This window comes from Anopheles merus, chromosome 3L (assembly GCF_017562075.2).
Source record: "Anopheles merus strain MAF chromosome 3L, AmerM5.1, whole genome shotgun sequence".
NCBI classification, from domain to species: Eukaryota; Metazoa; Arthropoda; class Insecta; order Diptera; family Culicidae; genus Anopheles; species Anopheles merus.
Window position 1 is genome coordinate 34,990,552 of NC_054085.1, and position 14,495 is coordinate 35,005,046.

The 14,495-nt window shown below is 49.2% G+C and overlaps 1 protein-coding gene across 1 annotated transcript in view; it reads right to left on the bottom strand.

The window, feature by feature from the left end:
• Positions 1-86: 86 nt before the first annotated feature.
• The window catches only part of LOC121598301, a 48,615-nt gene continuing 34,206 nt past the window's right edge, over positions 87-14,495 (bottom strand). Inside the window, exons 3-7 of the mRNA XM_041924928.1 lie at positions 5,242-5,349; positions 4,862-5,173; positions 4,590-4,790; positions 3,824-4,437; positions 87-3,757 (exon numbers count right to left, since the gene is read on the bottom strand). Of these exons, the coding sequence (XP_041780862.1) occupies positions 442-3,757; positions 3,824-4,437; positions 4,590-4,790; positions 4,862-5,173; positions 5,242-5,349 (4,551 nt within the window). The 3' untranslated portion in view covers positions 87-441. The remainder of the gene's footprint in view (positions 3,758-3,823; positions 4,438-4,589; positions 4,791-4,861; positions 5,174-5,241; positions 5,350-14,495) is intronic.

A 14,495-nucleotide genomic window follows, 5' to 3' on the forward strand; every position in this document is an offset into this window, starting at 1 on the left:
TTAGATAAGCTGAGAAATTTCGGATCTCTTTCTGGGGAAGATTCTCAGATCGTCAGTTAAAACGGTAAAACACCAACACGTCGCAATTATATTTTCAGCTTTAAAAGGAGCTTTATTTATATCTCACTTTGACCAACAGCATCCTCCGCTCTTCTGTAAGTTGGCCACTTCGTCCTTGTTTCTTTATAAAACGAGAAAACACATGCTCCAGTAACACAGGGCTACACACAGGACACGCTAGGAGCGCGTTCTAAATAATAATTACAACCGTACGTAGAAGAAAAAATAATTTAATATCATCGTAAAGAGAGATAGCGGGGAGATGTGGACCGGAAGGAGCAGCGGTCCTTCAAAGCCACCCCGTGCTTACACTGCTAGAGCGATTATTCAACATTCTGCCTTGTCTACCTGTACACAAGCGACGCACTTGGACGCGCCTACTTAGACCAAGCTCGACGCTCCCAGCTTGTAGAGCGCTTGCTGCTTCTGCTCTACGGCGGCGTGCAGCTGGGCGGTCGTTTGCCCCGTCGTTGGGTGCATCCCCGCGGGCGGCGGTACACCGGGCCCAACCGGTGGCGGAACGATCGAAGTCACCACGCTGCCATGCTGGTGCGGCGGCGTCCCATTCCCACGCTGATGCAGCGCCGGCACGAGCGGAGAATGATGGTGATGATGATGGCCCGGGTACGACGGTAGGAAGTGTTTCGGCGAGCCGGATGAAGCCGGTGGCGGTATGATCAGGACGTTGCTCGCGCCGGCCGAAAGCAGCGGACTGGCGCCACCGCTCGGGATGTGAATCTCGCTCACCTTCCCGCTCACGTAGCCCGAGTCTTCCCCGTTCGAGGAGAGCTGATCAACCGATTTGCGGCCGGCAGCGGCGGCGGCGGCCATCATCGTCATCATTGCGTGCGAATGGCCACCGATGACGGAGGCGGTACCGGCAGAACCGGGATATGCAGGTTGAGGGGGGATGGTGGTGGTGGAGCTGCTCGATTGCATTGGCTGCTGATGCTGATGATAGAGCGGGAATTCGGGCGAAGGAGTTCCCGTGCTGGCGAGCGATACGGCGGAGGAAGGATTCATGTACTTGCGGGTCGATAGGAGCTTCTCCTGCTGCTGCTGCTGCTGGAGTTGACTGTGCCCGTGTGGATGATGGTGATGATGGTTGACCGGGGTCGGCAGTCCCACTGGCGGAAGGAAGCCATCGGCCGGAATGGGATACGAACTCATCGCCGTCACCGGCGATCGATGATGGCTTTGGAAGTGCAACTCATCGAAGTAACCTTGCTGCTGCTGCTGCTGCTGTTCGAGAATATCTCCAGCTTGTTGCTGGAATAGCTCGCCAGCCCCTTCCTGCAGCAGATAGGATGGAAGTGGATTGCGACTCCTAGCCGTTTGATGGACGCGCGATGACGTCAATCCCGCCATGGAGCTTAATTCCGGCGGCGGTAGTAACTTCCTCGCCGGCAGCTCGTGGAAATACGCATCCTTTGGTACACTGGCGAAGGAAGTTGGACCGTTGGCCGGCGCTGGCTTCCCGATGGCGCCACCACCATTTACAGCCGTCGAGGATGATTGTTCGTAAAGCTGAATGAGCGTTTTCGCCGTTCCGATTGTGGCCGGCTTTTCCGGGTCCAGCTCGCCGCCGTTCATCGGCAGCGGTGGTCCATCGACACAATCCTCGTCATGATCGACCTGCTCGTGCTGTCGTTCCTCTTCCTCCTGGTCCTCCTCCTCCTCCTCCTCCTCCTCCTCCTCCTCTTCGCTACTACTGTCGGAGAAGTCTTCGCAGCGTGCCATCGGTGGCACTTGATGTTGCTGCGTACGGACCGCTACATCACCGCCACCAATGCCACTCTGCTGCAGCTTCGAGATGATGTACTTGACACGATTCGTTTCACCCAGAGTTTGGGACGCGTCTTGCTCCGATGGCCCCGCATCAGTGTCCACTCCTCCCTCGCCGCTTCTTAGCAGCTCCTGGACGCTCTTCTGCAGCACCTGACTGCGCCAGTTCGTTCCGTTTAGGATGCGGCTCTTGAGCTCCTTCAGCTCGGCCAAATTCGCCATCGCCGATAGATCGCACCGGTCGGACAGATCTTCCTCATCATGTTCGTCCTCTTCCTCCTCCTCCTCCTCTTCCTTTGCTTCCTCTTCTTCCTCTTCGTCTTCTTCTTCCTCTTCTTCGTCCTCCTCTTCATCCTCCTCTTCCGATTGCCGATGCTGCTGCCTGCTTGGTCCAACCGATTTGATCGTGGTGTTGTTGGAGGAGCTGGGCGGTCCCTCCTCGAAGCAGCTGTTCGAGTAGAACCCATTCATGAGCACACCCATCGCCGCGGTCACCTCCCCTCGCGTCTGCTCTTCCCTCGGCTGGCCCTCCATGAAGTTGGTCGAGGCGAGATGATGATGTTGCCGATGATCGGCCCCGAACAAGGGTGAGCTGCGCGAGGGGGCCGTCTGTCCACCGAGCAGTGATGAGCTGGGAGACATCGTGGACAGTGGCGTTGTGGACAGTGGCGACGAACCTTGCGGTGTGGTGCGTCGAACGCTCTGCTGTTGATGGTAGGAGGACGCGTACAGTACGGTCGTCGGGCGCTCCTTGCGCGTGGTAATGTCTTTCGCAATTTCCGGCGACACCGGAGCGGCAGGTAACAGTGATTTGGTGATCTTTTCCATCTCCTGTGCGATATCGTACCCGGGTGAGTCGCGGGCGGAGCGTCCGAGAGGCTTCGAGCCGCTCGAGGCCGACGATGGTTCGTAGTGATGGATGTCGCGCAGTTTGTCCAACGCAAGCACGTACCGATTGTCGGTCGCTGCCGTCGTCGTCGTCGGTGTGATGGCCGTGTTCGGGTGTGTACCGAGGAGTGGGGAAGACACTAAACCAGCAACACCACCACCACCACCGCCACCCTTTGTCATCTTTTCCAGTTCGAGGATCTTTTTCGTCTTGGTCAGCAGCTCCTCGAGCCGTTCCGTGACTTTGGCTTTTTCGCTCTTGGCCGTTGCGGGCGGTGCCGCCCCATTCGAAGAGATGGCCGACGTCGGTGTGGATGAGGTTGGCATTGAGGAGAGGGAGCGCTTCTTCCCGCCCTGCAGCTCGTGGCCCCCGTTCAGCAGCCGTGGAGGCTTCTCGCGATCATTGTCCTTGTTGTTGTCGGAGGAGTAGGAGTAGCTTTCCCGCCCGGACATGGAGGAAGAGCGTGGCCGGCGTGATATCCGTATGCCTCCTACCCCGTCCGCCGGTATGGGGGGCGTTTCGGCCGACTCCGAGTGGTTCTTCATGTTGGAGTTGTTGGAGCTTTCGAGCGCATCCGACTGATGGCCACCGGCGGCGGCGGCGGCGGCATACTGCAGCAATCGCAGATGACTTTCCAGCTCCTGCTGGTGCTGATGTTGCTGCCGATGGTTGGCACGATGGGCATGATGGTGGTCGGATTCACCGTTAGTGGCCGCATCGAGGAAGTCAATGCTGCGCGAGAACAGCTGCCGCGTGGGGGTCGAAGCCTTGCGCAGCTGATCGTCGACCAACCCGTCGACACCGTTCGCCAGCAGCATCGCGTCATGGTCGTCCAGCAGCTCGAGGCTGCGGCAGCGCGTGAGCGTGTTGGTGTTAGCCTCGTCCTTTTTGGTTTTGCTGTTGCTGTGCTCCAACCCGCCCGAGGTCGCCGTGGTGGTGGACCGTTCCGCGATGCCTCGCTTGAGCCACTGCTCCAGATGGAGCCGCTTGTTCTCACACTGCACCCGGCTCGCTATCATCGATCTGGAAGGGAAACCGGGAAACAGTTAATACCCCACTGAAAAAGAAACATTCCAAACCCGATCTTACTTGGTAAGCTCCTCTATCTGATCGTCGGTACGCATCGCCAGCGCCGTCATCCGGCTGTCCAGCTTCTCCGTCGCCCGGTGCACGTACTTCCGTATGCTTCTCCGGTTCTGGTTCATCCGCTGCTCCAGATGCTTGAAGAACGGCGCACAGTAGCAGGTGTTGCCGACGCCCACCGGGCCCTTCCGGATGTTGCCGGCCAGGTCGAGGAAGTACTGCTCCCCGTTGCCGAGCGGTTCCTTCGGCAGCGTTTCCAGCTTGGGCGACGGGAAGTTGCGCGGATCGGGAAAGTAGTGGCAACCGTACGGTGACCAGTGCTTCGGATCGATTGCATCGGCACGGGCGTCATCGTTGGAGTTGCTCCGTCGGCCAGACTTGCGGCCGGCCTCATCCTTGCTTCGGGAACGGCGCTCATTCCCGGCCGGGTCGTGGGCGGGTGATTTGTGACGAACGGCGGCGCCACCGTTCGCGAGGGCTTCGGTTTTGTTGCGCTGGTGCTGGGAGCTGCTGCTCGAACGTTCCCGCGATCTTCTGGCGGACAGGTCGACCGGTGTGTTGAGGATGTTGAGAATTTCCACCAAGTTTTTGCGCTGTGCAATGTCCCGAGGGGTTTCGTCCTGGAAAGAGAAGGCAGTAGGTGACAATATTGCTATAGCAACGAGGAAGGTTGCATAACTTTAGGCGCCAAATGGAGTGTTCTGTATGAAGCCGCCTAAAAGTATGCAATTTACTGGTAGAACGTTTATTTTTGTTCGCTTTTCACACTGACCTGAGCATTTTTGGTGTCTTGCCGACAGCCAGCCTCAAGCAGAATCCTTGTCAGCTTGCGACGGCCCATCGCACAGGCAATGTGTAGCGCCGTGTCACCGTTCAGGTTGATCCGCTCAAAGTCACACTTGGCCGACAGTAGGATCCGAATGGCACCGGCATGTCCGTACCGGCACGCGGTATGCAGCGGTGAGTCACCGTACTGAAAACAGGGAAAACCGTTCAATTTAATCAACTTGCTCCTTTCAACGTTTCCTTCTTCCATATACTTACATTATTCTGCACATCGGGATCAGCCCCTGCGAGCAATATCTCCCGGCAGCTCTGGTTGTGCCCGTTCTGGGCGGCCAGATGCAGCGCGGAAAAGCCGCCAAAGTTGCGCGTCCCCAGCAGCGCACTGTGCAGCGCTCCCTTCGTGTCGTGCAGCGCGTGCTTGATCTTGGTCGCGTCCTTCAGCAGATCGAGCGACAGGCCCGACTTGCCCGTGCCGCCGGACGATGGTTTCGTTTTGGGCAGCGCGCACAGCAACTTCACGCACCGGCTGTACCCCTTCCAGGACGCCTCGTGCAGCGGTGTATTGCCGTGCTGCAAAAAAAAGGGGAAATGCACGTCAGTAAAAAAGGTAAAGAACACACCAGCACAGCTTCACTTACCACCGATTCCTTTGCGTTACGGTCGGCACCGGCGGCCAGTAGCGTTTCCACCTTTGTTTCGTCGCCCCCGGCGGCTGCCTCGTGCAGCGGTGTACGGGTTGGGTCGTGCTGCAGGTGCCAGCGGAGCCAGAACGAGAGGAAGATGTAATGGAAAAATTAATTAGTGTTGTACAACGGAAGCGGGAGGATTGTTTTGCAGCGAGGTGGTGCAGATGATAGCGATTACAACAAAACAGGTGGAGAGAATAACTGGCATAATGTTTCATTATCAGAGCGAAGGATGGACTTTTTTCGGTAATAAGTGAAACGCGTTTTTTATGTTTGCAAAACAAAATGTACAGTTTTAATTAATTCTGGAAGAAAAGTTTTTTTTTATCAATTCGAGTAGAATTATGCTTTATTAAATGTCAAAAAGGACGATAAAACCACAAAAAGCTGCGCAAATTGCATACTTTTAGGCTGCAATAAATGAAGCAATCAACAAATTTAAATAAATCGAAACGTCACGAATGTTTGTAACAGCATGGCCGCATCCTTTTGCGCGTGAAATAAAAACATGAGAACAAAATGAAAAATGTGCATTAAAGCAAGCAACAACAAAAAAAGCAACCTCCCATACTCCTGGAGGTTAATGATGACAGCACGGTTTCTCGCGGACGCGGACGCCACGACCATGGAGAGTCGGTAAACAAATCGCGTAAATTATTGGCTCGCCTTTTTTTTTCTTTTAACTCGGCGTGTATGAGTGGCACCAGCCAGACGGGCGCGCGCGCTCGCGTTTCAGACGTTGTACACAGACGTGAGAGAGCATAATGCATTTTTCGTATGCTTTTTTGTTCGGTTTGTTTCACTCGATCAAACGTTCAATCATAACTGCAATAGAAGGAGTTTGGTTCTGCTGTTTTAAAAATAGAAATCGGCTTTGACAGACTGCCTGCTTGGCTAGACCGTTCTTGAGAGGAGAGAACAAATTCCAGTCCAAAATCAGGCAGTAGAAACAACCCACGCACCCAGTGGTGAAGCTTTGTTTCCGTTGTGTTTCTTTGCTTTTATTTTCTTGCAGAGAAGTTCTGCTGTGTCGCGAGTGCCTGTGTGTGTTGCATTGAAGGAGCGCGCACGTAAAGGCTTGAGTCACGATCGGGCAATAAGCGAAAACCATCATCATTCTAATATCCCACCGACACGGCCCGGCGGCGACAATGCCCGGATTTCGATCAGCTTCAACCATCACCATCCGGCTCCTGCTCTGGCCGTGGGGTTGTGGAGCCTTTTTCTTTTTAAATGTAAAAGGGTTTCAGTAGAGGAAAAGGAAAAATAGATCGAAACTGTACTGCGCGGTGATAGTGCGCAAAGGAAGCAAAGGGATTAATGAAGCAGAGGAACGCGATGTGAATTGTAAAGATACTGGGAGTGTAAAATTATTTTAAAAAAATATTTAAAACAATTTTTTTGATAAAAAAGTAAATTTGCTGAACGCCTAAAAGTAGGCAATAAGGGATATATTTATCAAAAGAGTATTTTTTACTTTATACTTAAGAAGCCATCTATGCACAAAATACAATCTAAACATTTTATATATTTTAATGCTCTATAAATAGGTTCATTAAAAATATATCACAATTGAGTAACTTTTCATCTCTCATATGCTTGCGTGCTGCTGCCAACGACGGTTAAGACGTACTGCCATCACACACCGCCCCAAGGGCCCGTGTACACACAAAGCACATCCTCCAACGTGATGGAAAGTGGAAAGCAAGCGGAGCAAGCACGAGAGGCTCATTGTTGTACGCGCTGACGGAATGCAAATGAGCAATTGCAGTCGCAAAGACCCTCTTCCTTCACCTCCTCCTCCTCTTCCTCGGGGAACGAGATCAGTGAAGAAGGGAACACGAACGAAGACGAATCCTCCCGGAGGACTGTTGCTCCACAATCTGACTGGTTTACCTGACGTGACGTGGATTCGGTTCGGATTGGTGGAATTTAATATTTTTGATCACTCACTTAAGCCGGTCGTTGGATGGGATGGGATTGGTTTTGGTTTAATGTAATCATCATGCTGCTGCCATCGTGCTGCGTGTTGCCTCAGTTAGAGCTCTATTGCGGACGCGCACTGTGTGCACAATTGTAGAGGCACATTTGTTTGCTTTTGTAAGAAATTATTATGACGTCGAGGGACGAGACCGGGAAAAAAGAGGAAGTCACTTTAAAACTTCCCCCTTTTTCCTGTGTGTTTGTTTAGCGTGTCCCCCCGTCGTGAACGTGAGTGGGCTTTTGTTTGGGCTCTTTCGGGCATATAACTCTGAACTGTTTGTCGCCACCATGTTTGCGAAGGGGGGGGGGGGGTAATAAAAGTGGAATAAAATATGAAAAGAAACGGAAGGAACGGTATGAGTACCAATGGGACGATCAGATAAGATTGGTGAATTGATTATGACAAGGGAAGGATCGTTTGTGGTTGTATTGTACCATTTTTCTTTGAGGTTTTTGTTGTGAGTCATGCTTATGTGGGCTTATGAGTAAAGAACTGAGCATTTCTTTATGTGAAGTTCAATAAAGATCTACTTATGAGATGGAAAATACTTAAATTTACAATAAGTATGCAATTTGCATTATAAAACGCCTGAAGCTCTGCAAAAGGTTAAGCAAAATGCATGCATTAACAGCATGTACATTAAACTTGAGTTGATCTTTAAAAAAACGATCATATTTGCAAAACAATGACCAATGGCAAGTATTTCTAGTTATTCCCGATACAAGATTATGACTTTTGATATCATAAAAGTAACAATATAAAAATTAATTACACCCAGTCTCCCTCGTTACTGGTTGCAGCATCACATAAAATTGTGATCTCTCTCTCTCTCGCTCTTTGAATCCGTTTTATTCTCCTGCCATTTTATAGCACAACGATAGACGATACTCTCCGCAATTAATGCACACAACTAGTCAAACGCATCTCGCATGCCTTGGTCTTGGGTGGGGAAGAAAACACATTTCCAATAGAAGCAATAAACAGCAAACCGGCCAAATAGTCATTCGCTTTAAACAGCTACCGAGAAGAAGAAGAAGAAGAAAGGACGGGGTACATAAACCCAATCCCGAATACAACAAAACCACCACCATGCAGATACGATGCGCCTCCTTGGCCCCAAAACTGAACTAGTTTACGACTGTCTGCCCTATCCTCTCCCTCCAACTACACTGCGCACAGCAGGCGGTGCAATATGTGCGTTCGTGCGAGTGCAACTCGATTTCCTGCGTGTGCACCAAATCCGGTTTCGGGCATTTTTATCACCTCGTAACGGAGGGCTGCTGCTGCTGCTCCATCCGCTCGTTGGGTTTGGTGTGGTGATTTAACGATCGAAAGCGTCGTCCTATTCCTGCCTTGGCAGAGTGCGCGTGTGTGAAAAGCTATAAGGCTATCATAATTTAGTCCTATCCGAGTACTGTGCTCGTGGAAAATGCTCCCGGTTCGGGGGGCGGCGAGTCTCTTGGGTCGGATTAATAAACATTGCGCCAAATTGATACGCATATTTTGCTGCCGAGTGCGACACCGCGCACAGATAAATCATTTCACCTCCCGGGCGGGACGGGAGAAGAAAACCCCCCCGGACGGTGGGTAGGTCGTGTTTTCAAACTCGTAAGTGGCTTAATGATTCGTCGTCACGCAGGTCCCACTACTGCTGCTCTTCGGGAGCAGTTGGATTAAGCGCGTGAGATTTTAACACCGACCCGAGAGCCAGCAATTAAAACAATCCACCTTTTTTCGATTTCATTTCCTATCGATGGCCATTTTTCCATTAAGCCAAGTTACAAAATAAAACGTGTTAGGTGGTGACGCAATCGCGCACTGGCTGGCTCGAAAGCGAAGTTTATGCGACTGCAAGGTGACAAATACAATTAAAATCCAATAAATCAGTGTCCAGTGCAGCAGGCGCCAAGTGTCGCGGGGCAGGGCGTGCCCCTTGTGCGATGGGTCGTGGGCACGATCGCGATGATTAAACTAATAAATCGACGCATTGGTAGGCGCTATTGGTTTAGTCACGCAGGGCTTATTTGATTGAAAAGGTGAATTTAGTATTCAGGTTCGAAGCGAGAGCTTCAAGGTATCATGGAGAATGCTTCATTTCCATTAAGCACGCGCTTGTTTTGAGAAACTTCAAACAAAACGCCTAAAGTTATGCACTTGTCATTACAATTTTGTATTATTTGGAGTGTTTTAGCTGCTTCACAGCCGTTAGTGCCGAAATACAGTAGAATTTGCGCAGCTTTTTTATACATAAATCATTTCCAGTGCTCCGGTACTGGTTAAAGCCATTGAAGGCCAAATAATAATGAATAAAACACATCATTAAATCATCTTGTCTTCACCACCAACCGAGCGCTACTTACAGGATCAAATTAAAATTAAACACTCGCTCGAAAACAATAACACAATAATTTGCCAAATCGGTCTGCTTATGTTTGCCTTCCAGGGGGTGAAAACATAACAAAAAACAAAAACAAAAAAAGCAAAACAAAACGAATCAAAATTATGTTACAATTCACCATGCATCATCATACCGTGGTTCATAATTGGCGCCCGTAATGTGCTGCCCGTAATGGGCGGCCCCGCTTGAAATGTGTGCCTTTGATTGATGCAAATGTCCGCATTTTAGAATCCACCACACAGCGAGAGACAGAAAGAGAGAGAGAGAGAGCGTTGTCTGGTGCATCAACCAAGCTGCAAATGCTGCTATCTGCACTGTTCAATCTACACAAATCAGCACTTTTTCCTTTACACTCGTAGCTTTGCAATTAATGACTCCAAGATGACACCCATATATTTTATGCAATTATTTCCCTTTCCGACGGGGTGGACAAGACACACAGACAGACAGGGTAAAACAATACAACCTTTTCTCCGGTACACACGTAAACCGGCCTGAAGAAGTAACTGTTCCGTTTCGTTGTGTTGTTATTATTTTCGTACGGTTAACTCCCAACTCCCCGCCCCTTCTTGCTGCCCGAAAACCGGTCGGAAAAACCAATTTATTTTCGACCGACGGAAATCAACTCGGTCAAACTCGGAGTTTGGTGATGCGGGGGTTTTTGCTTCTACAATCTCCAGGCTTTGAGGGAGGCCGAAGCGGTGGCGGTTGGAGTGGCAATTTCGGTGGTGGGTTGAGATGAGAATGGGAAAATTAATTCCTCAGCCTTACCCACCGTCCCATCCCCCTCGCCCGTCCACCATCTTCTAAGCACCTGAATTCAATTGGGAAAACGCGAGCGGCTACGGTGGGCAGCAGCATTCGCATTCGTTCGTAATTATAGATAATATCTGCCAAAATAGCACTCGCGCGCTGCTCAAGCGCACAATTGTTGCGGGGCAGGGGAGCCTATATTTTGTATCTTTTCCCCCCGAAACGCCGGACACAATAGGTGAAGGTGACTGCCGGTTTTTTTTTGTTTATTAATACATAGTTTCTTCCGCGTCTTTTTGGGGCCTCGACAATTCGACAGAAGGGTCACCGGTGCTGTGCAACTTGCGACTGTTGGCTGATGGCAATGTTTGTGGGGGAACGACCGGTAACTTCAATAGAAGAGCGCCCAGCCAGCGAGAATGGGTTTTCACAGGTTGCTCTGTTAATTTATGGTCGCAAAAACACGGCTCAAGCTGATGAGTGTGTTCTTGAGGGGTGCAAATTTATTGTGTGCAAGCGGCTTTAAGGAGCGGAAGTAGTGTTTGTGGTGGATTTTGGGAAGACACAGAACGATGGCACCGGGCGCTGAGAAGAGAACGCAATGGTATGGTACTGATTATACGATTTAGCTCAAATTTGTAGCCGTAAAGTGGGGAATGCAACAAGATGAATGTATAACAAGATTGTGAGAGAAATAAAGTACAAAGAAAGGTAGTAAAATTCCAAAGAATAGATTAATAATAAGGCAAACATATTACCTGAGAAGAGAAGAATGGATGTGAACATTCTCTTTTTACAACTATTTTTAATATAAAATATTTCATTCGACTCCTTTGGTTTATTTCGATTGTCTTTACTCATCTATTATCGATTATTTAATATTTTGTCCATTTTTCACACAACTTCAATTCCATTGCTTTGCCCAAAGCTTTCGAGTAAACCGTTCTAAAATCCTGCCCGTTTGTGCTTGCATGACCCACATCCGCTGTGCCGTTAAAGCGCATATTTACGGCCACTTCCCGGCGGGATGGGAAAAGGTATACTCTTCATTCTTTCCCCTTTTTGATTATCATCATTGTAAACTGTTTAAAAACCATTCAAAAAATGGCCCCACCCCTGAGAAGGTTGACCCTAACAGCAAACTACATCTCAATCCATTAGGCGTGCGTGGAGGTTCGTCGCCTGTTGGCGAAGTCTTTCGTTCCAACAGCGGGTAAATATTTGTTTCGCATTTTGAGTGCGACTTTTTTGGAGCGCGCTTGAACAACAATTATGCTTTTGTTGCGATGGGTTTGGTTGGTCCGTGCTGTGTGTGTGTGTGGTTTCAGTACGTTCTTCACCTGCTCCAGACTGTGCATTGGTGCTGGAATACTTTCTTCTCTCCTGTGCTGTACGGAGAAAGTGGCGATCGAATTATGAAGACAAATTCGAGGAGACGACAAAGCAACAAGCAACCCAAGGGAAGAGCGGGTTATGATGAGGACGCAGTTATGCTTTTGCTCTACATGGTAAGCGTAATTGATGGGGCTGGTTTTTCGATCGCCCCGAAAGCACCGTTAAAAACACCACAAATGGTCGATGAAGGTCGCGTGGCCGCGTAAGATAATACGCTGGACACCGAGCGCATTATTATTGCCTTGTCTTGGAACACACCACATTGTCACGGTGTGCCGATAACATCCGAGAGCTTCACGTGCCGTCGGTATGCGCGCTTAATCGTTGGCAGCTTGGCAAGGGCCAGCTGTAGCCGCGGTGAGCGTCAATTTCAATGCAAAACAGGGGCCAGCAGCACCTGTTTGCCTTGAGAACATCGTGTTACATGCGGTGCAACGGCAGGCGCTTTGTAGTAACGCTGTACTGTGGTAAAGAAGTAGGGCATGAGATGGAGCTGCAGGAAAAAAAGGGAGGATTTTCTATAGCAAGCATTCTGGGGCGCTTATTTGGATTAATTCCAATTCCATTTAACAATTGTTCATTTAAGATGATCTGAGTGGCATGGCTTTGATTCGTGGATTCCCGTTATAAGGGACACAATATCAACCACACACACACTAAGAAAGTGCTCATGTGGGTGAACGCAACGATTTGTAACGCAACCGCTCGTTCTCCTTTCCTTTACAACTTTCAACAAAATCAACAACAAAAAACTGTATGCTGTTTCCGCTTTGTCCTCAGTTCCATCCGGCTTGGTTGCCTTTTTTTGTTTGTGCCGTCAACCTAACATTTATCATATCAGGCTGAAGGCGACACTCACGAACGCGAACAAAAAAAGCGCCAACGCCCGTCTTCTGCAGCATCAACTGCCTGCCGACTGTCATTGGCAAAGTTGTGATGGAATGTTGCTGTGGCTGACTTTTTTTTTCTTCACTTCACTTGCGCATCGCTTTTTGTTTAACGCGTGAGCCAGAGATAAATGCATACTTCCTTCTCATGCACCAGGGGCGGCAGAACCGGCCGTGGCGTGGCCGCTGAAGGCGATGAAGAAGTTTAATAAAACTAATCTATCCATTAAGCGAAATCAAAAAAGCAAAAAAAGTAGATGTGTGGAGGTTTCCTTCCACTGAAAATGGCAAAAGGAAGTGGGACCCCTTTTCCACGCATGACCCCAGATGATGCGAGCGAAGGCGTTGGTTTTTTCCCCCTTCTTTTGCTTTTTCATCTGTAAACTTATCTTCTTTTTTTATAAAGATTGTCTCTAAACGCATCTTATCTTAGCGTTTCCGAGCGCGAAGAGTGTGGTTTGCGTGTGCGCGAAAGAAAATTCGTCACGAACCAGGGTTTTGATGGGGAGTTTTGAGCCACAGCCAGCCAGCCAACGAGACAGCGACAGACACATTTTAACACATTTGCTCGTGGGTGAAGGGAGTGGAAAGGGAGTGCTAGTGTGAAGTCGTACCAAACGGTGACATTCCGCAAAGGGGTTTCTGTTGTGGTGTCAGTCAGCCAGAAGAACCTGAAAGCTGGTTTTATTTGTTGGGCGTTTGCGTCGCCCACGGGCCATTGTTCAATTTCTTTTCCTCGTTTTATTTTAGCGACTTTGTCGAGCGAGAGAGGGAGAGAGAGAGGTCAACCCGTCCCTCGCAACGGGTTGAGAATATGGTACGATGATCCTATTTGTGGAGGCAATTTTGAGAAATGAAGCATAAACCCACATCAAATGAAATTAAAGATGGAATATAGAGCTTCAATTTATTGATTAAGATTATTTTATATCATTTTCAACCAAAAATGTAATTAAAAAGATCATAATGAACTTGATTAGTTTCATTTGCATTGCATATCACATAGTTTTAGGCTGCTTTTACACTGGGGTGCCTTTATTTGCATACTTTCAGGCGTAAATAACCCAAATACGCTCAATAGCGCACCCAAGCCAAGCCAAGCGCTTTTCAAACGACCCTCAATTTGGAATGCAAAAACCATGTCGCTGTACATCATAAATAATTGTGCCTTATTTCGTGCAATAAAGATCCCAAAGGCGGAATGTTTACAGCGCTGCTGGCACTTCAGGAACGCTTTTTTCTTAATTTTACTCGCCTCCAAACAAACACCATTACATTGTTGCAAAACCGTTGTTGTGGTTTCTGCAAAAATGAAGCAAAAAAGGCGCTTGAAAATAAGTTCAAGCTGTACGATAAGATAAAACCACCGTCATACAGACCCACCGCACCGGGTTGTTTGTGGATTGTGTGTGTTCCCGTTCTCTTTCCCGCGCGGCGCGATGATGTGCTTGTTCGCCATTTGCTCGCTCGCGGTCGATCTAACACAGCTTCTCCCGCCCGGTTTGCGGTATTTTTGCCTTCCTTCTTTCCTGCTTTTTTGTTTTGTTTTATTTTGCAATGGAAGTGTACTCGACGATCGGGCTTCGGGAAGGTTTTTTTGTTGTTGGTTTCATTATTTTCACATCTCCACCAAAGCTCGGCGAACAGAGCGAGCAGATTACTAATAAAAGGTGTGAATACCTCGATCATAAGTTAGGGGTGTTAGGGTGGCTCAGATAGAAGTGGGCGTTCGTGCTAATCGTTCGAGACTGGAAACGGAGACTCTTCCGTCTGTCTGTCCGTCTGTTTG